This window comes from Rhea pennata, chromosome 3, assembly GCF_028389875.1.
Source record: "Rhea pennata isolate bPtePen1 chromosome 3, bPtePen1.pri, whole genome shotgun sequence".
NCBI lineage: Eukaryota > Metazoa > Chordata > Aves > Rheiformes > Rheidae > Rhea > Rhea pennata.
Window position 1 is genome coordinate 40,840,509 of NC_084665.1, and position 26,942 is coordinate 40,867,450.

The following is a 26,942-nucleotide window of genomic DNA, read 5'->3' on the forward strand; positions in this document are numbered from 1 at the left end:
TGAAAGATCTCCTGCATGTTTGTAGTGAAGACAAACAGAACCTAGTTTATTCTAAATATGCACTGCCTATTAGTCCAGGTACAGAAAATAACAGTGCCTCTTGACAGGGGACTCCTGCTACTGGTCTCTCCATTTATTCTTTTTTCTTTTTTCCTGATTTCACATTAACTGGGATCAGTAAGGAAGACAGAGCCAAAGCAGAGTTTCAGGGTGAACATCACACAGCAGTGGACAGCTTGCTCATCCATGATAACGTACACAGAAAACGATAAAATTTTTAAAATGAACAGTTTTCCATTTACATGCAAAATACCCATTTGAAGAGAAGAATTTATTGATAGTGTTTGATGGGGTTAGGAACTCATAAATTTTGACTGTATAATTAATAAAATGCTTTGTAGGAATTACAGCGAACCACTCCTCTAGTTCCCTGCACATCTCTTACGACGGCAACAGTCAGTCTGGCAGGTCAGCACACAAGTGGCACACATTCAGGTCCCTCGTGCCTCTTTCCCACCCTTGGGAGTGGGTGTACGTTCACCTTCTCCCAGCATCCATGGCAAACTAGCTGTCCTGCCACATAAGTAAGATTCACTTCTTTTCCATTAAAAAAAGTACCAAAAATTGATCTTAAAGAAATATAGTAAGCTGAAACCAGTACCAAATAACAACACTTCATTTTTGATTATATGCAAACCCATGTAAAACAACATGCTGTCTGCTAAATGTCTTCTTCATCCATCTTGAAGGGTATGTTTTTCACTTAGCTTGAAGTTATCCATATTCCGAATAATCCCTCTTGAGTTAGCCTAGCTTCAGCACGAGCAACCACACTATGAAATAGCACTGGAAATACACAGAATACAGGATCTATCTTAGCAATTGATGAGCAGTGCTACCTTGAGCTATAGGTTAAGCCCTGACAAAGACTGGCCAATTTAAAATTACCATAAAAAGGAGTAACACAGCATTGATGGTGTGTAGTGTGAGAGCAGATCTGACTGGAGAGTAGCACTGAAGCTATAACATATTTCAGCAAAGATAAGCCCAGAGAGGCCTTCATCCTTAAGGTATTAGAAACATAGACCAAGCTAGCTAAGTCTGCAAAGGTAACTTTAAGGATAAGAACAGACTCACTGAACTCAGCAAATTTGCCCAACTGCATAAAGATGTGTGCTCATAAAAGCATGCGTTGACCACGGCAGAAACCCTAAGAGGTCTGGTTTTGCTTAAGTACTGTGTATTTTGGAACATTTGCTATATATTGCTTTCCAAGCATGCATTCCAGTCTGAGCATCTTTTCTGTGAAAAAGGTAAAGCACAGAGTATAAATGCAAAATCTCCATGAAAAGAAGTACAATGCATACTTATTTAAAACAGGATGCATATGAATGGTACGCAAAGCAACTGCTATCCTTGGAATTTCGAAGTGCTGCAAATAGAAAATGAAACTGTAACTTGATATATCATAAATTTAGAAGTTTAGAAGTTTATAGTGTGTGCTCAAAGGCTCCAAGATACAAGGCCCAAGCTATTCTCCACTGCACTAAATATTACAGGAAGTACAATTGCCTTTGTGTACAGAACTTACTGTTCAGCATGTTGTTGTTTTCAATAGACAGACCACCAGAACTGAAGGTGACTATAAAAATCAATCCTGGCTAAGTAGATCAGAACCCCTAATCTCACATCGTTTCTCCTGTGGCTTCATTTCCAAGGAACACCCTCCCCGCAGCAGCAATAGCTTCAGCCTCTCCTGTAGCTTCAAACTGTTTGCTTACTGGCAAAGATGATCAGTCCTGTTTCCCCTGCTGCTCCTCTGTATCTCACAGCTGTGCTCCTGCTTTGGTGGAGCTGACGATTCCCCACTGACTTCTCTGTTTCTATTTCCTATGGGATCTGCCCTCATGGTCAATTGTCCTTGACAGGATCAGCTCCTCCCTGTTCTTTTGACCTCCTTCCTCCGAATTCACTCTACAGTGCCTTTCCCCAGTGCAGAGCACATAGCTGTTCACTCCTCCTTGGATTTTTGTGGTACCCACACAATGCTAAGCTCTCCTCCCAGTTTTTCAAGGTATTGTCACTGCTTTCAAGTGGAAGGTCCTCCTGAAGGTCTAAAGATTTCATGAAAAGCACTCAGGGTGCCCATCTTGAGGTCAGTACTCCAAACTCCAGGAGTATTACCAGAACACCTAAAAAAGCATTCGTTCATCCTGGCAACTCAGATTACTTAGGAAGGAGCATGTTGCACCTGAACACTTGGCATAGGGAACTGTGACAGGCTTCATAATTCAAAAGACAACCTTCTATGTCCACCTTACTGTAAAATATTTCAGACCATATTCCATATTGACTTACATGCAATCCTGCCTTTATGAATCAATAAGCAGTACATAGGCATTTGAGGCTAGAAATAACTTCTAGCTGTATGTAGGACTAAAGCAACCCCTGTTTACAATCTTCTGGTCATGCCTACAAAAGATATATTGCTTCTATACTGGTGTAAACTCAGGGAACTCTGAGCATCCGGAGGTGCTGCCCTCTTGCAATGCTTTCTCCCCGTCCTGTCCCTCTCCTAACCATACCTCCTAAATTACTCCCTTATTATAAAAGGAGCTTTGCAGGGCAGTTTAGAGCCAGTGAATCAGCTTTGCTGAAGCCAGATCAGGAAGCAGCCCTCCTGCAGTGTGGCAGCTTGACAAGCAATCTAGGAGAAGATCCAGGGAAGATGCACATAACAGGTGCTGAGCTTTCAGCACCTACAATCCCTAGCAAAAATGGAGCAGAGTCTCTTCTAAGTATTTATCTCACTTTGGGCTGCATTTTGGTTTAATGGGTATTTGTCAGTTTTGTGGTGTTATTCTGTAAGGAGTTGTTTACTGTTACTACTGCACTGCAATAAATAGATGGACTCTTGACTAACAGATGCCAGTAAAAGCACAGGTTGGAGGGTGCAGGGGATTCTGCAGCAAGAGCATTAGCTCCCAACAGGATGGTGGTAGAGACATTCCAGTGAGCTAACTCTACACCAGTGTAGGCACCAGGTTTTATTTACACCCAACCTAATGGTGTGCAGCTCAATCATGCATGTTACATGGAGCCTTCACTGTGCACAATAGCCTGCTGCCATTTCCTCTATTAAATCATTCCTATGTTCATGTGGCTGAAAGCTCAGTGCTGGCATGCAGTAGTCAAGCGTGTAAAAAATGATTACTCTGATCCCTTTCAACACAGATTTGCTGCATGAAATGGCCTGGCTTTGACCTGGGAAAATCAATGCTGTTGTTTTAATGAAAAAAAAAAAATTGTAGCCGAAGCCCACACTTCTCCTCCCTCTGCTACTCACAGGGTGTCCAGTCAGCAGTTACATGCATAGAGGGTTCACCTGCATGCAAAGAGCATTTTTCTCCATAATTTTGAACATCCTTACTCACACTAAAGCTACAATGCAGGAAATCAATTAGTATCTCTGTTAGTATCAATGTCACTTGCAAGTAAAGTATAAAGGTTGGTGATGCCCTATGGCCTTGTGATACAAAGAACCATTTTTAGTTCCCTACATTATGCCTTATGCAGTCTTCACATGAACCAAATTCTTTTTCACTTGAATTCAACAGGCAGAGCTCAGGCTCTTTTCGCTCATGCTTTGTTTCATCATTATCATTTTGGTCATGTTTCAAAATGTGATGCTGCGTAATATTGGTTAGAGATGGACTCTCATAATTTATGATCCACAGGTGGTCCAGCCTCTGGCTTTTTCTACTGTTTTCAAAGGCTGGACTAAGTGTTCTGAGAGAGCAAATGTGTTTGAATAGGGAGTTTTCAGGGCTTTTCAGGAACCTCTAAATCTCCACCTTCAAGGCTGTGACACCAGTGAAACACCAGCGAAACCTAGTACAGTGCTAAGACAGGAAAGGGACTCTAATTGTAGATAATTTTTGTCATGTCTTAACAGTCTGTCTTTTTATGGAGGTGTTTAAAATCATGCAGCAGTCTGCCCTACTTCGGTGGTGAAACTCGGCACTGAAGAAGAACCACAAGGAGTCACGAACTTTATTGCAAAAGGCATAAAATGCTGCAGCAAGAAACTGTAATTATCTATAGCCAGACAGGTTCTCTGTGACAAGAAGATTTAAGCTTGCACATGAGTGTGTGTGCGCGCACACACACACACACACACACACACGTGTCACATCTTGGATTGGTAGGGGCAAGGTCCCATATATGCTGGCAAAGAACAGCTTCAGCTCAGGGCACAGGTTTAAAGCTCAGGCAGTCTGCATTTTGAAACCATGACTTTCTCCCAGCTTATACGAGTTTGAATGAGGCACTGCTATCAACATCGTCCCTTAGATTTTTGTTTTCCAGTGCTCACTGATATTCAGCGTTGAGGAAGGCTGAACTGCCTGAGTCCTTGGTCTCTCCCGCTGTGAGCCAGCCCGGCGCACACCACGGGCAGGCGGGCAGCAGCAATCACTGCTGCGTTATGTCTGTGCACAGGCTCCGACAGTTATAAAACATCACAGGGGCAGGAACCAATAACCAACGTATGTAAGAGACGGGGTTAAAAGGCAGAAACAAGGCATTCGTGCACACTACACGGGAATGCAAACAGTGCCTGGCTTTACTGGGTAAACATAATTAGAGACTGGTCTGGTCTCTTGTTCTCAGCTCGCAGCTGACAGGATCCCGCACCTGGATCGAGCAGTAAAGCTGTACCTCTGAAATCATTCAGTTAGATTTTGCACTAAGAATTAATTTAATTAATACCATGTATACCCATACTAGACCAAGGAAAAATGCTACCAAACAGAGCAGAAGAGCAGTAAACCAATATGTAACACTGCTCATCTAAGGAGCCCACCGTTTTTTTCCTTTTTCCCAATACTATTATCTAGTTTTATGAGCTGGCAACCAGGGAACACAGAAATCACATGAGTAGCCCAAGGTGATACAGCAAGCCTGCAGCACAGCTGAGAATACAACGCAGATCTTGCAAGTCCTAATCTGCCACCTTGCCTGCATCTCTCATACCTGCTGTGTTCCCAGAATACCAAGAGGGCTTTGTTTAAATGGAGTTAAGCCTGAATGCTTTTCCCCGTCACACAGAAGAGTACGTGTTATAAAAGCTTGCTTGTCACTGACTTTCCACGGAGCAGCGCTAGGGCATTGCACTTGAAATCTCTGAGGTATTAAAAAATAATATATAATCGATGCTAGTGATTACTGTACAAACTGAGCCCTAATACTTCAGAGTCGTCTTCAAGCCAGTACTGCCTACCAGAAAGAGAGGGGACTAGACTGAAAGTCAGGCAAATGGTTGAGGTGCCAATTCCTGCTTACAGGGAAAAGGGTGATGGCATGAGCGAAGGACGCAGAGAAGGCAAGCTTGCGTGGGTGCCAGGGGCAGAGGCCAGGGGGGAGAGCCTGCCCTGCTGCTGGGCAAGGGCAAGAGCGGATGTGTGGCTGAGCCAGCTGAGGCTGAGGTTAGGAGTCAAGGGTCTCTGCACTTAATCCTGGATCTGGCTCTCACTTGATTATAGGCTTTGGGCAAGTAAGAAAAGCCCTCTGCCTTGATTTTTCCACCTATGAAATGGGGTCTATAATACTATTTACACCACACGGTGGACTAAAGAGCAGGTGTACAAAGCTTTGAAATGTACAGCTGTAGATCAGGGCTAAATAGTTTTGTTTCTGCCATAAGCAGCCACTCTGAGACAATATATGATGACATTATGTTATAGGACCAATGTTAAATGCTAGAAAGATTGGAATATTTATTAAACTAATAGGTTAGCGGTAGGGAGAAGGCTTATGTGGTTCATGATGTAAACATGATTTTTCAGTAGGTAAGGGGAAAATAATTTTCCTGATTTTTTTTTTTTATTTTGTACACAGAATACTGGGCTGTCTGCGAAGTGCGCATGTACCCATGTAGAGCCCAAAATTTAACCCAAGGCTAACACTGATGAATATGAACTCGCTTTATCTTTCAAAAGCTGTCAATGCAGGTCTGATGCTCAGTGTATGATGAGTGCAGAAGCACCTACACGTACAAATAATGCATTTAACAGCATTGAAAGACAAGATCTTAATCTCAAGAAAAAAATTATGTCTCTCCAATGTGTCAGAACTTCAAAAGTAATTGTGAAATCTGACAGGGCTGCTGGTGATTCTCTTAAAGACTCTTTATAGCTTCTCTTAAAGGGGCCTTGGGCTGATTCATGTTGATCGTGGCTGACAGCTAGCATTTCTGTTAATAATAATCATAAATAAAGTGGACAAGGTTGCTTGACCTGAAATGAGCATATCTATAGTGCCATATCCATTACAGCACAGTGGATCTATGAACACAAATCAGGAAAGGTCCAATGCTCTTGACATCCCATATTAAAATAATATCCATCTTTTAAGAGCTCAGAACCTTTGTATGGTTTATTTTTCATTACAAACCGTTCCGTAGGAGAGATTATTCAGACTAGAACAAGCATATAGAAAGAAGGCATTGGAGAACATGCAAATACCAAACCATAATATTTTTCTATTTATTATGCAGTAAAAATACATTTGTGAACAACTACATTCTCCCTTATATCTCAGCTCCTCCTTCACATTATCCTGCACTGAAGTCATAATCCTGGTTTTATGCCATCACAAATCTGCTGACATGTGAAAAATTATACTATTATCAAACACATCAAAACAGAATTATGATTTCACTGCTACAAGCCGAAATGCAGACAGGAGCTGGGTTATGAGAAAGTGAAGGCTTATTAATTCCTGGGTAGTGGTTTGATGCTAAAGATACTGAAGGTAGTAAAGACAGTTTTTTTAAATTCGTGTTAAATCCCTGGTTGTACTGATATTTAAAGGCATATAAAACTCATTCATAAAAATACAGGAATTACTTGTAGCAAAGATTTAAGGAAACATTCACAAAAGTAAAATGTCAAAAATAACACACACTCTCTCTCCATATCTATGTCAGGTGACAGGCTGAGTTAAGAGACAAGCATTGCAAAAATCCTTAAGGGAGGTCAACATGGCAGGCTATGCTGAGGCTACCTGGGCCGGCAACTCCCAGGGACACAGGTGCCCCATTAGAAACCTGCCACCTCAGAGAGTCAAATCCAACAACTCCTAGATATCTGCAACACTGCTAACCAAGGAGAAGCAAGAAATCTAAAAAGGCAGCCAATTTGGCAGCCAAAAGCCAGAGAAAACACTGGCTCAAAATGACATAGTTTGGTGAAAAAGACAAGGAATTCATGTCAGATTTTACACAGCAATAAGAAGATGGCAAAGCTCACACTCCACATTTTCCTCGCTAAGGAAAGTGTCCCGCTTGCCTCATCACTCTCTACCTTCATGTACCAGCATGGCACAACCCAGCGTCAGCACGACGCCGGATAGGATCAAAGGCTCTCTAGCCCAAGGGAAAACCTCTTCTCCCCAGCTTTGTCCTCCAGACTGTTGTAAGAGTGACCAGAAATCTGAGTCTCCAGTGGTCCTCTCTTCACAACTCCCTTCTTCACAGGTGCTGACACAACATTCAGTCCTATAGAGGGACTATAGAAGGTCAAAGTTTGTAAGTCAAAAGAAAACCCTGGTATAAAGAACAACAGATAGATTTGAAGCTCTTCCATAATTGCAATACAAAGATTGTATTTTCCTCACACACAGTGAGGTCCAAGCCCCAATGTGGTATCACAGTAGAGAGAAGTAAAATGAAACAACTAGTTTTATATGTGTCTCCCTTGGGGAAGGCGTTCTCTAATGCCTAATAAGTAAACTAAATAAGTAGTAAGTAAAGTGAAAAATAAGTAATAAGGAAAAATAAATAATAAGTAGATCTATGTTGCAGTTTTCCTCTCTGTTCTCTCTGCTGCAGAGCTGCCTTTATTTCACAGAACTTGTTAAAATTTTGCATCTATTTCTGGGTCAAATTTTGTTGAAATTGGCCAACTACAGACTGTCATAAGAGAGTATGACTAACTAAACTTTTTTTCTAAGCCACATGTAAGGAATGCAACCCTTTCAGAGTCACTTTTCTACTGTAGATGAACATCTCTCAAGGACTGTTACTGGATGCCTTAACCTTCTCACTACTAAGGCAGTTAGAAAGCAAGACACCCAGGTTTCATTATAGCATCCAAAAAAAGTAAATGTCCCATGGGCAAAGCCCATCATATGGGCAGCTTTTCCACAAGACATAATCTGGTACGTACTGGTGGTACACTCCCAGAAATGCACTCTGTGTGGTTAGTTCTGTCTTCCTTTTCCAGAACACACAAAATCATCCTTCTTTTTCTTGCCAGTCACCATTAAAAAGTTTAGATTGGAAGGGAGCTATCTGAGGAGCAATTCCTCTAAAAAAAAAATGCATGCATACCTAAAAGGGAGTCTGTGCCCATAGTGCTTAATCATACCAATTACATTCCACTGTCTCACAAAAGCATCTTTCTGGAATTAAATCAGAAGAATATTTGCATAAACAAATACCTGAAAGTAGCTGTCATTGCCAACATTAACCAGCTTTATGGATTAATTTTCTGTTAATGTGAAATAAACCTAAGTGAAATGGTTCAAGTAGGGACTTCACTGCAAAGACAATGCAAACCCATACAGGATTGGTGCATGCTGTGGACAAACTGAAGTAACTCAGAGCTTAGGACACTTACCCTGGCCTCATATCTCTGCTACTGGTATGTTTCACACTGAATTAACTCTTTAGGGCTACCCTCCCACTTAGGAAGTAGTTAGCCCCTTTGATCTGTATTCCTGTTTCATATCACCACAAGCTTACCTGCATTTGATCGCTTCTTTGGATTTTTAAGACTTCGGCACCTCCCGCTAGCAGAGCTGCTATTCTCACTCATAGAGTCTTGTGCTGAAGAGGCACTCCCTGTTGCTTCACTGTCCCTTATCATGCTCTCATAGCCACTGCTTCCTCCGCTGTGGTAGAAAAGGGCTGTTTTCCCCATGGCTGGGGGCAGCTCACCACTCAGGACACTGCTGTTGTCACTTCCATGACCACTGCTACAGCGGTGAGGTTTCCGAGGAGGGGTGATCTTGCTGTAAGGTGAAGGTAGCATGTGAACAGCTGGTTTCTCCTCTCCATGAAGTCCTCCACGCTCATCTGCCTCAGAGTTTCCACGTAGCTGTAAACCTCTAGCACTTGCGCTCCCTTGCAGCAGTTCTGAAATTCGTCCATTGACAGCTCGAAGAGGCAGTTTGGAAGCAAGACTGGAGCCTCGGTTTCTGCTGAGGGATTGTGTTGACCAGGACATGTTCTTCCCACTTGGAGGCAAATTGGAACTCTGCCCTACGGACTGAGGCAGAGACTTGGTGGAAAAGCTTAGCGTTTTGGTGGCAGAGGCAGACAGACTTCGGGCTTTGGGACTTGCCAATAGGAGCTTGCTGACAGCAGAGATCTTAGACTGGCTGGCTTTTGGGGAGGCACCTGCAGACTGAGACAGGCCTGAGTTAGTTGGTGAGGACATGACACTGCGGCTGAGGCTCCTTCCAGCCCTAGGCATAGTGGTGTCTTTGCCAGGGCTCATTTTGGAGCTCACAGAAGATAGGCTTTCTGCTCTTTCCAGTGACAAACACTCATAGTGGCTTCCTGTGGACCTCCCAAGGGAGTTGGTCCTGCTGGCAAGCTGCTCGAGTTTGGCACTGAATAACTTGCTGCTGCTGGTGTTGCTGCTGCTGCTGTCAATGCCAGTGCCCTTCTGTTTTCCATTCAGCTCATCAGGAAAGCTCGCCAGGAAAGACACAGGCTGGCTGGAGGGACTGCTGGTGGTGCTGCTGGCAGCGCTGTGCTGGGGGCTTGCTCTGTTCTTCTGATCCAAGCTTGACTTTCTCACTGGAGGCAGAGGAGGGGTCCCTTTAGGACGAGTGAGAACACAGTGCTTGGGAGAGGCCATTTTTTTGTCTAGGCTAGCCTTAGAAAACTGGTGAAGGGCAGGAGAGCTGATGCCACTGTTGTCAGTGGCAGTAGGATGGAGAACACCTTCAGGCTCCTCCAGCTTGCTTGCCTTCGGGAGCCCTTGAGGGAGACTGCTGTTCTTCAAGTTGTCAGTGGAATGAACAGGGCTTTGGGTTGCAGAGCCAGAAGTTGCCATCTCACATCCATCCACAATCCTCTTCAGACTGTCAGAACTGGGGGAGATAGAGGTGTCCCCACTGCTGCTGCTGCTAAACCTGTCTGTTGAGGTCTGCTTTGTGCTGTGCTCAGGCATGGCTGAAACTGTGGCCATGTCAGGCTTTGGCCCATCACTGCTCCCAGAACTGTCCTTTTTTGTATCTTCTTCTCTCTTTAGCCAAGGGTCTTCAAATTTGATATCCTTTTTAGCACTGGATTCTTTCACTTCATGGGGATGAGCAACTTTTGGGTCTGTAGCCACTGCTGATACAGTGTCATCAGCGTCTTGTGCTTTAAAGGGATTAACAGCAATACAGGGATAAACAGTAATGTTTGTCTTCATTGGGATGTAGCCTTCACAGCTGCTGAGGCTTGCAGTGTTTTTGATTGTGACAGTCGTTTTCCCTAGAGCTGATATTTTACAGCCTTTGATCGGTGGCATTTTGCTGAAAGCTTCCTCCCCCATTTCTGACAATATGAGCATGTTGTCAGTCACTGGCTTCTGTTTGTCATTTACACAAATCATGCTAGCACTTTGTATGGTGCTTGCAAACTCAGAGATAGGGGGCTCTGCCATTGCTTCCCCATGACCATAGCATGCCTGGGCTATGAAACTGTGGCATGACTGTTCACCATCGCTCCCTGTGCTCATTTCACTCAACCATGAGCTAATGGATGAGCGCCTGCTGCCATCATCCTGGGATTTTTCATCCAGTCCCAGTTTTGGAAGTGGAAGTAACTGTGTGATACTGACCTCAGACACAGGAGCTGCACTGGAGTAACATTCAAGATCTTCACTGATGCTGCTGATAATACTGACTGGCCTAGACCCAGAGGCTAAAGCCTGCACAGAACAGTCACTGTTAAAACTGATGATACTGGTTGGGCGCCCATTGTCAAGGACCCCACTAATGGTTAGTTCTTCTACGAGGGTGAACACCAGCTCATCCTCTCCATTCAGCTCTAGTGGCTGCTGCACAGTCACCATGGTGGTGCTTAAAATCTCCTTTTTGGATTCTGGTGAAATGTCTTGTTGCTGATCTTCATCAAGAATGGTATCTTCAAATTCCTCATTGCTGGAGGACACTGACTTCTTCATGATTTGTGGGCTCATTCCTACAGGAGGGGTCCGGATTTCTGGCTGCAGTGAAGAATCACTAGACCTCATCCCAGCATCCTTACTCAAGGGAGTTGGTGGGGGAGTAGAGCTGGGCAGAACTCCTTTCTGTGTATAGACCTTGCATCTCTGGGAAGGAGAAGTTGGTGGCTTGTACTCAGATGTCTTGGAGAGGCTTGCAATGCCAAGACGAGGCGAACCCATTGGCCTAGGTTTGCCTTCCACAAAGCCACAAGTGTTGAGACCTTCTCTGCTACTCTGCAAGCTTGTGCTATGTGCTAATTGGGAAGAGCCAAGCTCTTTACTAGAGCTGCCTGTTACACTCCTTGGAGAAGAAGGAGTTGAAATGTTAGTGAGAGCTCCAGAAGGAACAGGTGAGTGAATCCTCTTTGTTTTGCTGGGTGTTGCATTTATATTTTCCTTGGCTTCTCTCTCAGGACGCTGACATTCTGGCATGGTATCTTCCTTATCTGACTCTGGCAAGTGGCTAAGCTCTGCCAATTGGCTTGAGACAGAGCACTTAGACATCTGGTCTGAGCTAAATTGAGCAGGCATCTCTTCAAAGGGAAATTTGTCAGTCTCTTCACTGCCATCTATGCAATCCAGCCTCTCCTGGAGCTCTGCAAAGGTGTTGCACTTCAGGCAGTCTCTTTCAGATGTGCTGGGCCCTGATTCACAAACTTCTTCTAACTTGCCCTCATTTTTGGTTTTCTGCAGTGCAGGAACTATGGGAACAAAGTCAGGGGGACCCTCATTATCTGTCAGTTCCTTATCAGAAAGGGCAGTGCCATTAGGGCCAACATAAATCACTGTGTCACATGACTGTTCACTGCTGGATGAATAATCAGGATCACTTGATAGATGCAAAATCGGGAACTCTGGGTCAACAGTGTTTCTAGAATGGAAAGGCCTCAGTTGGGTTGGCCTCCGCATCCTGCCTTCCTCACAAGAGCTCTCTCCTCCGGAAGAACTGGATGTGTACTGTAATATGAGAGAGAGACAGAACTATGATATTTTAGCATTTCAAATGGCACCTTGCTTGAGGCACATGTGCAAAAGAGTCACAATTATATCTGAAGTTCCCTACCCACAGCCTTACAGAAAGCACACAACAGTGTTCAAAATACAAACCAATGCTCCAGTCCTCAGTGTCCCACTCTAAGTCATAAGACTTCCAAAAGGAGTACTGAATAAATGGATCAGTATCTGTCCCTTAATCAAGTCTGAACAAAGAAATCAGACATCTGTCAAAAGTGCTGCTGATTTTTTGAGTGCATGTGTGTGAAGAGAAACAAGAAAACTTATAAATAAATAAGGCAGAGAAAAATAAATATAGTCCCCTTCTGATCATGCTACCAGTGAGTGGAATTGTATATACGCACACAGTTCTCTGTAGATACATTGCTGTGATGCTGTGTAGACTGAATCCCTTCACTTGTCTCTATTAAAAGTTTTGGTCAATCCACAGGCGATCAGTATGATCTGAACACATAAAAATTCACTAGTTGTACCCAGTTTATAACATAAGCTACACAGAAGCAACTAGGATTCTACAAATGTAGAGCCTGCCACTACTCTTTGGAAAATCTATCACCCATATGTATAAGCAGTGGGAATAAAAGAGGCAAGAGCGCCTGCAAAGGACACACTGCATTGCATTTATTTTGCTCCTGCTTTCTCTGAGAAACAGAGAGAATTTAATTCTTCATTAATCCCAATTTCCTTTTAACTCTTACTATTTCATGAGCATTAAGAACATAACTGAAAATAAAATGCTCTCTGACAGCCATATCACTAAATGAGGCCAGCTTGCAAACCTGATACAACAGATATGCTAAAACTCACTCTTCCGTATCTGAAGCTCAAGCTTTTATCTCCTTAGTCTCTGCTATGTGCTCTGAGTCTAGGACAGGATACATACAATCCATTCACTTTGAAATTATAATTATTGATTTTGTTATATGCTGCTCTACCTCATTAAAGATTCTTCAGGGTCCTTCTCCCTCCCTCCTTCACCGTTACAAGAAGGGACTTATACACTGTCTTACCTTAGTTTTCTTTTTCTTCATCCTGAGGACCCTTGATGCAATCTGGATGGTGGACAGCGTCTCAGCATAGTTCCCCGCAGCAGCTGAAATGTGAGCTATCATTGTGGTGCGGCAGTTCATATTCCCCAAGGATTCCCGAAGCAACATGGTGAGCTTGCTGTCTCTGCAAAATAAAATGAATTAAGGCTACATTAGTGAGCGAGGTTTCACTTTGACGATTGTGATGTGACTTGGGTCTCAGCAAGATTTTTTTCTCCTCTTTTTAATGGAATCCTAATTAGTTTCATTCCTCAGGTTTGCATGTTGTGTCTGCAGCTGAGCAAGCTGAAAGACCCTGACTTACAATTTAAACTTCTTTTCTTTTCCCAGGTCCTTCTCTCTGTCCTCTTCTGAGTTCACTCCTTTAGCACTGTTACCACTGTGAATACAGATGCACAGACCAGCATTTGAGACTAACTGTTAAGAAACACTGCATCAATCAGCAAACTGCTGTCCTTTTTCTTTCTGTTCAAAGTAAACAGTGTACAAGCAAACTCTGGTCTAGCTCTGGAGGACAAAAGTGTATTGGGCTAATTAGAGGATCCAATTTTTTTTTCTTGCTTACCTAGGTGTTTAGCACTAGTTAAGCCACTGGAATTAATCTTGGATGATGATAGTGATGAAAAACAAAACAACCAAGTCTTAAGATTTCACATCATTATTCTTTCATATCACATCTTTTTTTCCACTAAGACAGGAAACGTTTTTTATATTCTTGCCATTTACTCTGTTGTTCAGAATAGGATAGCTGTTGAAATGCTGATGCATTACAGTGGGGGTGGCTGTGGTGGGACTAAGAATAGTAATTGTAAAGCATGACAATTTTAACAGACTAATGATGCATATACATCACTTCTGTTGTGGTCATCTTAATCCAGTAGTTAGAAATGCACAACATAGTTTTTAAAGGAATCATTAGCTCTGACGTATATGTTGAGTGGCTTGTTATTTGGGAAATAGAGTCCTCCTGAAGAAGGCTCGGACATTAAAGGATGTTGATAAAATTATATATGGCTGAAAACAAGAGAGCAATAGCCTGATATTTACTTATAGCTAAAGGAATTGCATTCACTCTTCTAATGACAGGAATTCATGCTTTCAGTCTTGGCAACACCTTCAGTGGCTTAAGATCAGATTTTTGGGGCTCACAGTTCAGTATTTGCCAACGACCACATGTGTCTGTGCTAAGATATCCATGTAATAGTCCCAACTCATGGAAATTTTTCATAAAGCTCCAACTTCCGTGAACTGAACTTGTGTCTACTGGATGGGAGTGACAGACAAACACCAGAATTCTTGAACCTCTCCCTTCGACTGAGTAAACAACAGCATTTTGGATGCATCCCGCAATGAGATGGGGGGGTAGCTTATAAGTTGTGCTTCTCCTGGAATTTACAGTACATGTAGTTTAAGCTAAGCTAGAAATACTGATGGGGAAACATTCTCTCTTTCAGAATTTCAGCTTTCTTCTGCTCTGGACACACTGAAGACTGTCTGCTAGCTTTGAGAAGCAAACAAACATCCATAAAAACTACCCTGAGACAACCTCACTCATTTCAATTTAAACCTAAAGCTGCTTTGAATCCACAGATCCAGAGTTAATAGGCTGCTGTATCACAGTTTAGTGGCCCCCTCCCATCAAAGAATAATTAAGATGTCAAATTTTGTACATCAGTTACTGCCACCCCAATGCAGAGTTACATGGAAATTATTAACATCTGCACAGAAATCAATAACAAGCCTTTCATTTGCTAGTGCTTCTATCATAGCAAAACATGAGACAACAGGGAAAAGGGTAAAAGAATACATTCGAAACATGTAGGGCTCCAGGGAATACATAACCCAGGCAGCCAACATCAGCAAACTGTGGCGTGGCTCTCCTTCAGATACATGCATTATGAATATAAAATAATCTGTGCCATCTGCCTTGTACTGAAATACACACTTGCAAGAAGAATGATGATACAGAGGAAATTCTGTTATTCAAATGATCCTCTGACATAAATCTGATAGAAACTGAAGGGCAAGTATCTTTGGGATTAAAGTCTGAAATCCAGGAAAAAAGCCTAACCAACACCAGTTTCTAATTTCACAGTTTGCTCATTCAACATTGTCTGTATCTTGACCATCAACTTTGCTTTACACTCAGATAAAATAACTAGCCTCGTGTCACTATGGTACACTGAAAACTTGAATAAAGAGAATGAAATTTGCTAGTTATGGGTTTTGATCAATTCTTGACATCATTGTCATAAGACATGTTCACCTGTTCATGGTTCACCAATCTCTTCTAATAGAGCTTAGTAACTTTTAAGGGAAAGAAAAAATATCAAAGAGAACATAGTAACACAAATGTATGGATTAGTAACTACTAGTTTTTAACTCACTCTATCCTGAGCAAGTAAAATCGTTAGTAAAATATTTTGGACATATCTCACTGAAATTTGCTTGACAGACTTTGTGAAACACAAAATAGATGCTTTGTTCTTCTGAATGCTGACATGGCATTTCTGCCTGAAAAAAATAAAAGCTCTGAACTGTTTCATTATGGAAGGTGAGCTGATATTTTCAAAAGCAAAATTTCCTGTGAAAAAGCAAGTTTTATAAAGAGAAGTTCTGGACTGGAAGAGCTTTGAGAAGGAAGACCTCTGCTGATCAACATAAACTAAGACAGGAAAAGTGAAGAAGCTCAAAGAAGGGCTGCTGCCCTGGGTGCATGTTGCCAATTTTATTGAGCAGGGACTTGTATACAAAAGGTTACAGCATTTCTCACAGCAGCAGAGGCAAATACATCAGTTTCTTTAGCAGTGAATTTCTATATGAATTCTCTAGCACAGGGGGAGGGGAGATTGCAAGGAATGCAAATGGTCCACTCCTATTCTGCAGATAAACAAAAAAACAATCCAGAGCAACTTGATTACCCCATTCTGTATATCTATCTTCATTTTTAAATATCTTTTTGTCCAATCCACTAATGCTTCTATAGTTTAAGAAATTTACCATCCCATGTTATGAATGCTGAACTATCACACACAGAGAACAGTGAAAGAGGACAGAAGGATGCCACACTTCACACTCCAGAGCTTATATATCAGCTGGCCCATTCTGAGCCTTTGCAGTACTTAAAAGTTGTCTAATTTTTCTAACTGCATCAGTTGATCTAGTAAGATATATTACCCCTGCTTACAATTCTTTTCTTGCCTAGCTCCTCTGATCATCATGGCTACAGTAAAATACTACTAAATACTATTCATACATCCCACACAGATAGGAGCCCAAAATAACTGCGCAAAGCTGCATCTTTGGAAAAAGCCACAAGGAGGAAGGACCAGTGTACTCCGTGATGTACCAGCCATCCACATGGAGACGTGTTCTCTCTGTTCCATGCTGCTCCCTTAGCTTCTCCATACTTGCACCATCCCACCTTCCAGGAGCCCCTGGAGGACCCATATGGCCATTTTATAGCTCTTAAAAGCTGCTACTAAGGAACTCCAGAAGGTATTAAACTTCCCCAAAAGACAGATGTGGTATTGCTGGAGTGAGCACAGCATTCTCTCTATTTTCTCTTCTGAGACTTCACCATGCAAACTGAGATCAGTATAAATTATTGTCCTTTCTCTTGCTCAGTAAGAAGGAAAAATGTACATCTCTTCACTCCTCAAACACATATCTGTATTTTCTCTCCTCACATTAGAAGAATGAAGCGCTGAAGATCATGATAAGTTTGCCTGGACATTGCCTAAATCCCATTTGTCTATACACATTAAGTCAAAGTCTTTAATTTCATGACTGGACGTGCTTTTTCCACTAGATCCTCGTCTCAATCAGCACACAGGACAAACAGTGCTCACTGAACAAGAAGTTATTCAATTTTTCATTTAATCCTCATCATTTAATGTGTAGGCTTCTGCCTTTTGTCTGTTAAGACTATATAAACTCAGCTCTGAATCCAGAATGACTGATTTCTTCAAAGGCTTTTTCTTTCTGTGTAGCTCATCAATACAATAGAGCTGATGAATGTTTAAGAGGTGAGATATATAATACCCTGATAATACCTGAAATGTTGAAGACTTCACCGAGTTTAGGCATTTGGTGTGAAGCACTGATCTTTCAGAGTACTAAGCATTATACAGCATTTTATATTCATAGTACAGCTTCCTTTGACTTCTGTTGCTGACATTTTTTGCCATGCTCTTTTTCACACCCAACTTCTCAAACGCATTTCCTTCAATCAGTGTCTGCCCCAGGCTTTTCCCATACAACCTTCTTTCTTGTTCTCATTCCCATGCCATGCTTCTCTTACCCCAGCTCCTAACTTAAGTAGTCCAGCACAGCACCATTTCATCCTGCTGAGGTCTAACCATCTCCACCAAACTTTGCCGTTCTCTAGTCCTATTTCTAACCCCTCTGCCATAACGGGTCTCCTCCTTCCCGACCTCTTGCACCAGTCAACACCCTCCACTGCCACTGTCTGACTTCCAAGGCTCCTCTGCTCCCTCCAATTCTCCAAGCTGTTCACTGTAACCCAGCATAGGGATCCAGTAAACTGCCATACATTGCTACGACTAACTGATCAAGGCTGAGTAGATGAGGCACAGGCAGAGGCTAAGGGAGCATAATTAGTGTCTCCCCTTCTTCTGTCAGGTCCTTCTGCTTTATGAGAATCAGTGCTAGCAATGTATTCAAAATGCTTTATGCAGAAAAGACACAAACAATAATTATTTTTGTTTAGAGCACTAATACAGAGTTCATGAATAGAGTACAAAGCAGCAAGAATAAACATGCTCAGGAAATACACAATCTCTATATGACAGAGGCAAACTCAGCACGGTTCCCCAAATAGAGGGAATACTGGCAAGGAAGATCCAACTGGAGTCCCAGAACTATTATTTTTCTGGGGAATTATTTAACCAATCCTGTTACGAGCACTGTCTTGGGAGGGGGGAAAGTTTCTGTCTTATTCAATCATCACATTTATTTTCTTTTTGTTTCCCCTCCTCTCACTCTACTGCTATGGGGATAGCACTGGCCGCTCAGTGACAAAAGTAGGATCATCAGGTACAGAAATAATACTCCACAAGGGACATAATAGAACTTTTTATCTAAGCTATATGAAATGGAAGGGTGTGTGTTAGTGTTCTCTATTAATCATACACCTTGGCGTCTTCGTAGGCGCTCGGCCAAAAAGAGAATGTTGTCAACTTCCTCATGGTGTTATTGTTACAGGGTAAGATAATGTATGCCCTTGGGTATCTCATAATCTATTTATAGAGATATGTCAAATGAAAAATTCGTGAAATTATGGCAGTTATTTTTTTATCATGAAGCCCTAACTCGACTCCTTTGTTCTGATACACTGCTTTATTAGTAGTAATAAATGTTTATATAATGGGAGAACCATAATAAATACTCCATTTGACTTTGGCTCTACTTACATTGAAATCATCTCTATTGAGGAGAATTTATAGTTTGAAAGACACAAAACTAATAGTGGATACAACCTGTATGTAACAGCTGAGCTCATCAGAAGAATCAGTACAGTTTGCTTGGCTATGTCTTTCCTTTCTGTTAATAATTTTCATAGAGAGAGAGAGAGAGGAAATAGGAGCAATACGTGTAAGCACAAGCAAAGGGAAGCCAGGTGGAGCGATAAAGCTCTCAGTGATTCAGCCACATAGGCCCAGCTTTGTAAGCACAACAGAGATACATTCTACTAAGGAAGCTGGAAAAAGATGTGCAACGTGTTGGGCCTTTAACTGGGGGAATCCTTCATCTGGTGAAATGAGGCATAGGGGAAATCATGAACTTGTTCTAGTAACTCTAAAGGGAAACTTAAGCAAAGCAGAAATCGCCTCTGCAGTTAGTCATTTTGCATGAGGTATATTAGCATAAAACAGAAACTTGTGCTCACTATGCAGGGAAGCGAGGAGCCGATCGAAAGGACTACAGTGAGGAAATACTGTGGTCAGACTCATATGCCAAAAAAATCACAATCACATCTGGAAGTGATGTGATGCTGCAGCAGTCAAGGGCAGAAGAAAAGAGTTGCTTCAGTTGTGTATGAGATGGTAGGGGCTTACATTCAGGAACTGCACTGAAAATGGACAAAATGATCACTTTCCCCCTGTACTCTAACTCCTAGCACAGAGCCAAACATCATTCACAAGCAATCATTAAAAATACACACACAAAGCACAAAGATAATGACAAAGAAGCAAGACTTGAGTGCTTTGTCTCATTACCGTGTCAGCACCCAATAAATTCTCAACTGAAAAAATAGATGCTAAGTTAATCCAGGGAGCTAATTAGACTCTACAACCATATGTTGGAGTTAAAGCCAGCTTCAGCTACACAAGCAATACCACTGTGTAAAAAAACGTGAGCAGTAAATGGTGCTGTAGGTTGTGATTTACTGGGGAAAAGCACCCCCACAATTAAAATCAATAATGATCCAGTTTTTAAATCACTCAAAGACCTTGTACGTGGTCAGGCTCTCTGCTAACCTTTACCAAGGGAGGAAAACAGTCTTTCCTCCCCCTCTATCTTTTCTTGCTTGTTTCCCTGATTTGGAAGCATTATGGTAACTGGAAGTTTGGCACAGCTTCTCTCTACAAAGCCAAATGGCTTTTTATGAGCAGGCAACAGTGGTATCTGCTGCTGAATGGCAACAGAAGTAGCTTAAGAGCCTGCCTGCCTCTCCTCTGGGCTGTCTGCGTCCTGGCAGTGCAGCAGGAGCGCTGGCAATGAAACAGGTGGAGAGCTGCTGGTCAACACGTATGTCCACATTGCAATGACAGGAGAAAACACGTAGCAAGAAAGACACATGAGAAAGCTCCTCTGACAACCCACTAAGGACACATATTAAAACCCACCTTCACATTAGCCCTTCTGGAAGCCAGTTTGGCTGGATGGTGGCTTGAGCACAGCAAAGACACTCTTTGAAGGCATCATCACAACACACTCTTGTCAGTGTTGAAGTGGGATTCAGCCCCACTGCTCAGCATCTTTTCTTGTAGTGCTGCTTCCCCTCACCTCCCTCTGTCTTCATTGGGTCACTCAGAATTTTGCAGGATTAGGCCTTCGGAAAAGGCAGGGAGGTGCAATTTTTGAGCACGGCTGATTAAAGTTAAGTTCCCCAGGCTGCACCCAAGGGGCTAACCAGGGTCTTTTTTTCCTCAGAAGGCTGAACACCTCAGCTCCCAGCAGCCCCAGCTCAACTGCTGCCAGTGCTGTCCCCTGGGTGACACATGCCACCATCAATGACAGCCCTGCAGAGAGGGCAGAGCAGTGCAAGGGCTGCCTCATCTCCCCATGCAGTATAAGCAGCAAGCACTTGCTGACCTAATTGGCACGACTCCCTGGTTACTTCAGCCCCAGGCCCCTATGACTCCCTTCCTGTGGCCTCCCCTGGGAATACAGTGCAGAGTTTAGAAGGGAAGACAGAAGGGCCACTCGCTACCGCCCTGCGCACTCCTGCACTGCCCACTCATGTGCAGCCCGCTGCTGCTCATGGGGCACCGTTTAGCTTGAATAACAAGCAACAGTGCTTTGCCCTTTACTTTCAGAGTGTTGTGATTCATGCGTACTGAGAGTGGAATACCAGGGTTATTTCCTCAAATGAAAATTAACTTCAAATGTTTGTAATTGATCCATGAATATTCATTATCTTTTGGGAGGATTTCATAATTACTTCATTTTGGTTAGACTCATTTGATCTACAGTAACAACAGCAGTAGTTTGCACTCCTTCATCAAGATGCCAACAATTCGGCAGCATGACCTTCCCAGTTTCCTGTGCTGGAGAGCAGCTCTAGTTATCCTAATTGCAATTTCAAATGGAGTGGTACCTGAAAATAAATTGACTGCTGTTTAGTTTTAGAAACCACTCCACTTGGAACTGCTACTAGTGTAAATAGATGACATCTTCAGGAAATTGGGAAGGTCACTCAACAAAATACTTGGCACTCTGATAAGGAAGATTTTATATACCAGCCCCTCAGAGTGTTCAACCCACAGCATTATACACAAGGCAGGGAAAGTGCACACATTCCTGACCAAAAAAAAAAAGAAAAAACTTGGATGATAGTGATATGACTTTGGCTGTCATAAGTATTACAAAAGAAGTTATATAATTTATCTAGGGCACTCACTAGATCTGTTGCAGAATAGTTAGAATTCATTTTGCCTATATATCTATGCACAAGCCTGACTCACCAGGCTTCAAGAATAACCTTTTAGCTTGTTGGCCAATTTTAACTAACTTTGAGAAAACAATATAAAAGCCTCAAAGATACTAAATCTCTGCAAGCATAGTGAAAACTGATGGCTGGGTGGATGGAGAGAAATCTGCTTTGTGCTCCCACAGCAACAACACTGAAACTTTGAACACTGAAAAGAGGGTCCTAGCTATAAACTGTCAAAACACAAAGTAAAGCAGTGAAAATATTAAACTAACAACATGAAAGCAAAATAAACAGCCACAGGCCTCAAGACTTACTATCATTCCTGGTAATCATTTAAATAACTTTTTAAAACTCCTCTTCACATACAACTTCAAACCCTACTTCACAAGGAAGCACATAACTGCTAAAAGCTGCTAAAAGAAGCACAGGCCTGCGTTGCTCAGCCTTTCCTAAATTGCTGCTTAGGAACTCTATCTTGACCTCTACAGGTATTGATCCAGCTCTTAGACATCTGCAAACTCTCACTGAACTCAGCTGGTTCCATGAGTGCCCATCTCCTCCCCAAAATCTGGGCAAATAATAAGGTGGTTAAATATGGACTCAGTTGTCTTAACTTCAGGCATTCTTTCTCTTTCGAGAAGAATAAGAAAGCTGAGCTTCTCCTTTACATCTATATCAAAGAATAAAAAGCAGAACGGTCCAGAAAGCAGGTTTCACTTTACAGATTTCATTTTGCTTTATTATGCAATATATAGATTCAAGGTCAAAAAAACTTTCTTAGACACCTGCAATGACATTTGCAGAATCAGTGTTCTCTAGCCTGTAAGTCCTTGGCCTCTATATTTGTACTGCTAGTAATCAATAGGGATGGGGTGTGCTTGTAATACGAACTCCTCTAGGGACTGGGGAGAGACCAAAAACTCATTTCACATGAAAATGAACGGCCATCAGATAGTAACAACTTTTATCCACAGATGGGCAGAGCTGCTCTCACAGTGGGCTGATTCAGAGGTGTGACGAGATAAACTGAGAGACAATAGTAATGATGTTATCTTGCATTGGAACTGAGGCTCCTAAGTGAAAAACTCTCTACCAACGCCTGGTTTTGGCGATGCCTGAATAAAAGCCAGAAAATTGAGATTTTACAAACTGAAACGCATGGCACTATGGTCCAAGCCCAGTTGCCACTCAAATCAGCACAAAGGCTCCTATAAGCTTCAGCAGGATTTGTATTTGGCTTCTACAGATTCAGTGACCAGATACATGAGATGGTGAATAAAAGGATCTTGTCTGAAGTGAAATACATGATCATGAACCATGGAACCACAGGCAGTTTTATGATATGTTTAGAAATTTTTGGCAGCATAGGGCCAAATCTAGCAGCTGCTGCAGGGCAGTGGGAATTTTGTCACTTATAAACACAGGCACAAGAGAACTAACTGTTTGGTTCTTTACTCCTCCATGCACTTCATCACACTTTACTCAAGAAGACTCCAAATAAACCTTACGAACTCCTCTCTCCATGCAAGTACTACTCATTGTGTGTAAAAGTGGCCAAATCAATGTATAATGCTGATTTTTAATGTATATATATTTGCCATGTAAACCACTTGGAAATAGAGAGTATTAATTATATTTATCTTCATTTATGCAGCAATTTAAAATATTAATGAGGCACATACATTTTTCATGTTATCTGAAGTTTCACTTCGCCTTTAAATAGATTTGTGTACTTACTTTGCCCACTATAATGCCTTTAATTAGACAAGTTCCTCAATAGACTCTTCTATCTCTGACACTTCAGAGATCTCTTAATAGCCTGTGACAGCAAAGAAACTCTCTTAAAGTTGCTATATAGTAATTGTTATGTTGCAGTTTTACCTGATGTAACCAGAGCATGTTTTAGAGTTCAGTACACATCTATTATGTCCAGAAAAAACAACTACAAGTTCTACTATTTCGTGTTAATAGCTGCCTCTCTGCAAAATTAGTGGTTAGAACAGATTTGTGAGTGCCAGAAAGCAATATACAACTACTAATGTTTGCATGTGTTTAGCTGTAAATGATAAAAAGATAGCTTTAAAGATTTAGCTATTCGAACTCCCAGAAGCATTAAAATAATGTTTCAAATACAAGCTGAGTGAGTCTTTCACAAAAGCTCCTTTCAACCTCCAATCATCTTCAGGAAGTTTCAAACTGGACTCACAATGTGCCTGGGAGGTCCCCACTCTGTCTACAAAGTCAATGATGACAGGCTCAGGAATTCCTGCAGCTGAAAAAAGTTGAGGCTGAAAGAATATTTTGGCAATATACTTGTTCTAGTCTTACATGGTCCTCTAAGCATCTGCCATTGACTACTGTCAGAGGATACTCGAAGGACATTTGGCCTGAAATCAGTCTGGTCACTCTTACGGTCCTACTGCTATGTTATGTTGCAGTTTACAGTGGGGACTTTGCACCCTCCTTCCCACATTTCCATCTGTATGTCCACTGCACTCTCCTGAAGATGGGGAAAGGTGCCCCTCAGGATCCAGTAAACCCAGTTAGTATGTCTGGATACCCCAAGAAAGCTTTTCTGTTGAGAAGAGCACACAGACGATAACTGTATGAGGAGGAGGGAAGAGAAAAGCACTGTCTGTTCTGGTGAGCCTGATCCCTGTGAGGAAGTCATCAAAGGGGAAGTGATGCTTGGCATGAGAAAGAACTGAATTATCAATCCCCATCCCTACCAAGTACGGATAATCATACCCCCCCGCAACACACATTTATCAAGATGCATCATGAAAACAAGCAGGGCTGTATAGCACCCACCCCATCACACTTCTAGTTCAGAATGGCACATCTCTAATCCTTATTAACAGCTATCTCCTTCCCTGTTTGTCCAACATTCCCCCAATGTCCCAACATTGTCCTTCAGTTTAAATTGTTCTCACTCTCTGGGGATGTTAATGTTCCTCGTATATTTTCAGACACTGTTTATAATCCTTCTCATGTTCCCTCTGTTCTTTAACTCTATTCGGCTATGGAAGGCAAATCATTTAATCTTCTCTCACAAGAAGAGCTCTTCAGCTCCTCCACCAACCTTTCTTGCATATGCTTCAGTCTGAATTGCGCTTTCATCTACATGGGTGACCAGAGCTGCATCTAGGAGAGGACTCACTCATCTCTGGCACAACAGCATTAATATTTTCCTGCTGCTATCATTCCTAATGCCTCCTCAGACTTCATTACCTTTTCACTGTTACATCAGTTGTGGACTCTCACCCTCCTCCTTGCTCCCCTTTTCTAGCTGATGAGCTCCCAGATTTCAGTAGAAATTGTGAGCAGTCCATCAGGGCAAGCCCTTGCACTCTGAACGATTAGATATGCCACTAACACGATTTTCTTTACTCTAGTCCTCAAGATCCTACAGCTGCTCCTGTTTCATGCTCTGACCCTCCTTTGCACAGGTGTCAGCTCTCAGCCTTGTGTAACAGCCAGTGTGATTAGCACACTCCTGCTTCATAGACCAAGGTTGCTCCTAATAATACTACAAAAAACCTCTCCCCAAACTGATCCTTGAGGAACTTCCCTGGCAGCCTCCCCTCCACTCTGATAGCTATCACTTCAAATATAAGCTACTGCTGTCTCATCAGTCGGCACTATCTGACGCATCTTACAACTCCCTGTCTTCTTCAGTGTAACTAATAATTTCTCATGAAGCACCAATTAAATTATTTATTCAGGTCTAGACAGATGACATTACCACTGTTCTTTCACCTAGAAAATCAGACAATAGATACTATGTCTGCATAAAAGAGATGATTGTGAGGGTTGTGTCCAAAGTTATAATGGAGGAATGTGGAATTTAAAAGCACAAACAGATATGCCAAATTTCCCCATCTTGTGACAGTCAAGACATTTCAAGGCTCCCCCTCCATGAAGACATTACTCGATATCCAGACTTACTCCAAAGGGCATTTTAACTCATGCCTTCAGGATTTGTTCCTCAAACATCTGAATACTAACACTGAATTTTCATTCCAGCAGGAGTTTCTTACCACTTTGATGTTTACTTTTACAGTTAGTGAAACAGCAACAACTGATCATTCAGACAATTTAGCAGTGAACTCATTTAAGCTCCTCTCTTCTCTCTATCCCTCCTCCTGCATACACACTGATGAGCAAAATTATTTAGAGAGGGGTTTGTCTGCTGACTGTATGGATTTTACTCAGCAGGAAAATACATTTATCTAATTGCATTTCGAATGGCAAGGATCAGAATAAATGAACAATTTGCTCTAGGAATAGAGGGATTAATGAAGACTGTTTTCCAGCAGGTTTGTGTTCCATGCTCTCTCACTTCTGACACTTCAGCTGCCCCCCTCACACACACCTCTTCTCCATAATCCTATGACCTCGACATTCTGGCAGTATTTCCACATCCCCATATCCCATTTAGCTCATCTTCTCCAACTTCAGCTTCTTCCTCTAGCTGCTGGCTTGTGTGTGCTCGCTGGCTCACCTTAGGTCCTCCCGGTTGGCAAGCCAGCACCTAGGGAGCAGGGGACTGCTGGGCTCAGCCCAATCAGGGAACCAGCATCAGTCTCCTTCCTTTCCCAAACACTATTTTCAGGAATCTTATGTAGACTTTGAATTCCTGAAGTCCTGACCCTCTGTCAAATCTGACTGGAAATGGTCAATTAAATGGTCAATTAAAAAATTCATTGAGATGACTGACAAAAAGATAGTGTGATCATTTATGCTTCAGCACTTTAGCAAACGTGTAAGAATGTCTTGCAGCACATATTTCAGAGCCGTCCTGCTGTCTGAGCTTCTCAGACTCCACGATTTTGAAGTACATCATTGTGCATAGCAGTCATTCCCACCACTAGCTACTGAGGACAGACAGCACATTTTCCATACTAGTATTACAAGAGTGATTAGAGCCAGCTAATTACAGCTGTGCAGCAACCAAAATAGTTCACAGATTTCAGGTTAGCTAGGTTTTAAGTCCTTCAAGTCCCGTAGCTTAGATTAGTCTGGCTTTCTAATTTTTTCAGATGTGTTTCTGCTTTTGTATTCAATTAATTTCACGGGAGGAGAACAGTTCTCAAATGAACGTGATAACACAATAACAAATGGACTTTCATGGGAGTTCAAGTCATTACTGCTTTATTAGTATTTTCCAAAAGTTCAGATTTAGTTGCTTCTTTATGTGATGTATGACTTTTATTAAATACATAGCAAGTGGTTAAAAGCTCCTGTTTTCTTTTCAAGTTGTTACTGTATCTGTTTCAAAAAAGTAATAATGACACAAAAGGGACCAAGTTTTGACTACATATGCATCCTCCCTTAGGGCAACAGATCTGCATTTAGTGTAGCTAAGAGGAGTATTTGACCCAAGCATTTATAATTAACTCTTAGCTT

The 26,942-nt window shown here is 42.1% G+C and overlaps 1 protein-coding gene across 1 annotated transcript in view; it reads right to left on the minus strand.

Annotated features, from left to right (window-relative positions):
- Positions 1-26,942, minus strand: part of KIF26B (kinesin family member 26B) — a 302,239-nt gene that overhangs the window by 8,095 nt on the left and 267,202 nt on the right. Inside the window, exons 11-12 of the mRNA XM_062573637.1 lie at positions 13,313-13,475; positions 8,807-12,245 (exon numbers count right to left, since the gene is read on the minus strand). Coding sequence (XP_062429621.1) covers positions 8,807-12,245; positions 13,313-13,475 — 3,602 coding nt within the window. The remainder of the gene's footprint in view (positions 1-8,806; positions 12,246-13,312; positions 13,476-26,942) is intronic.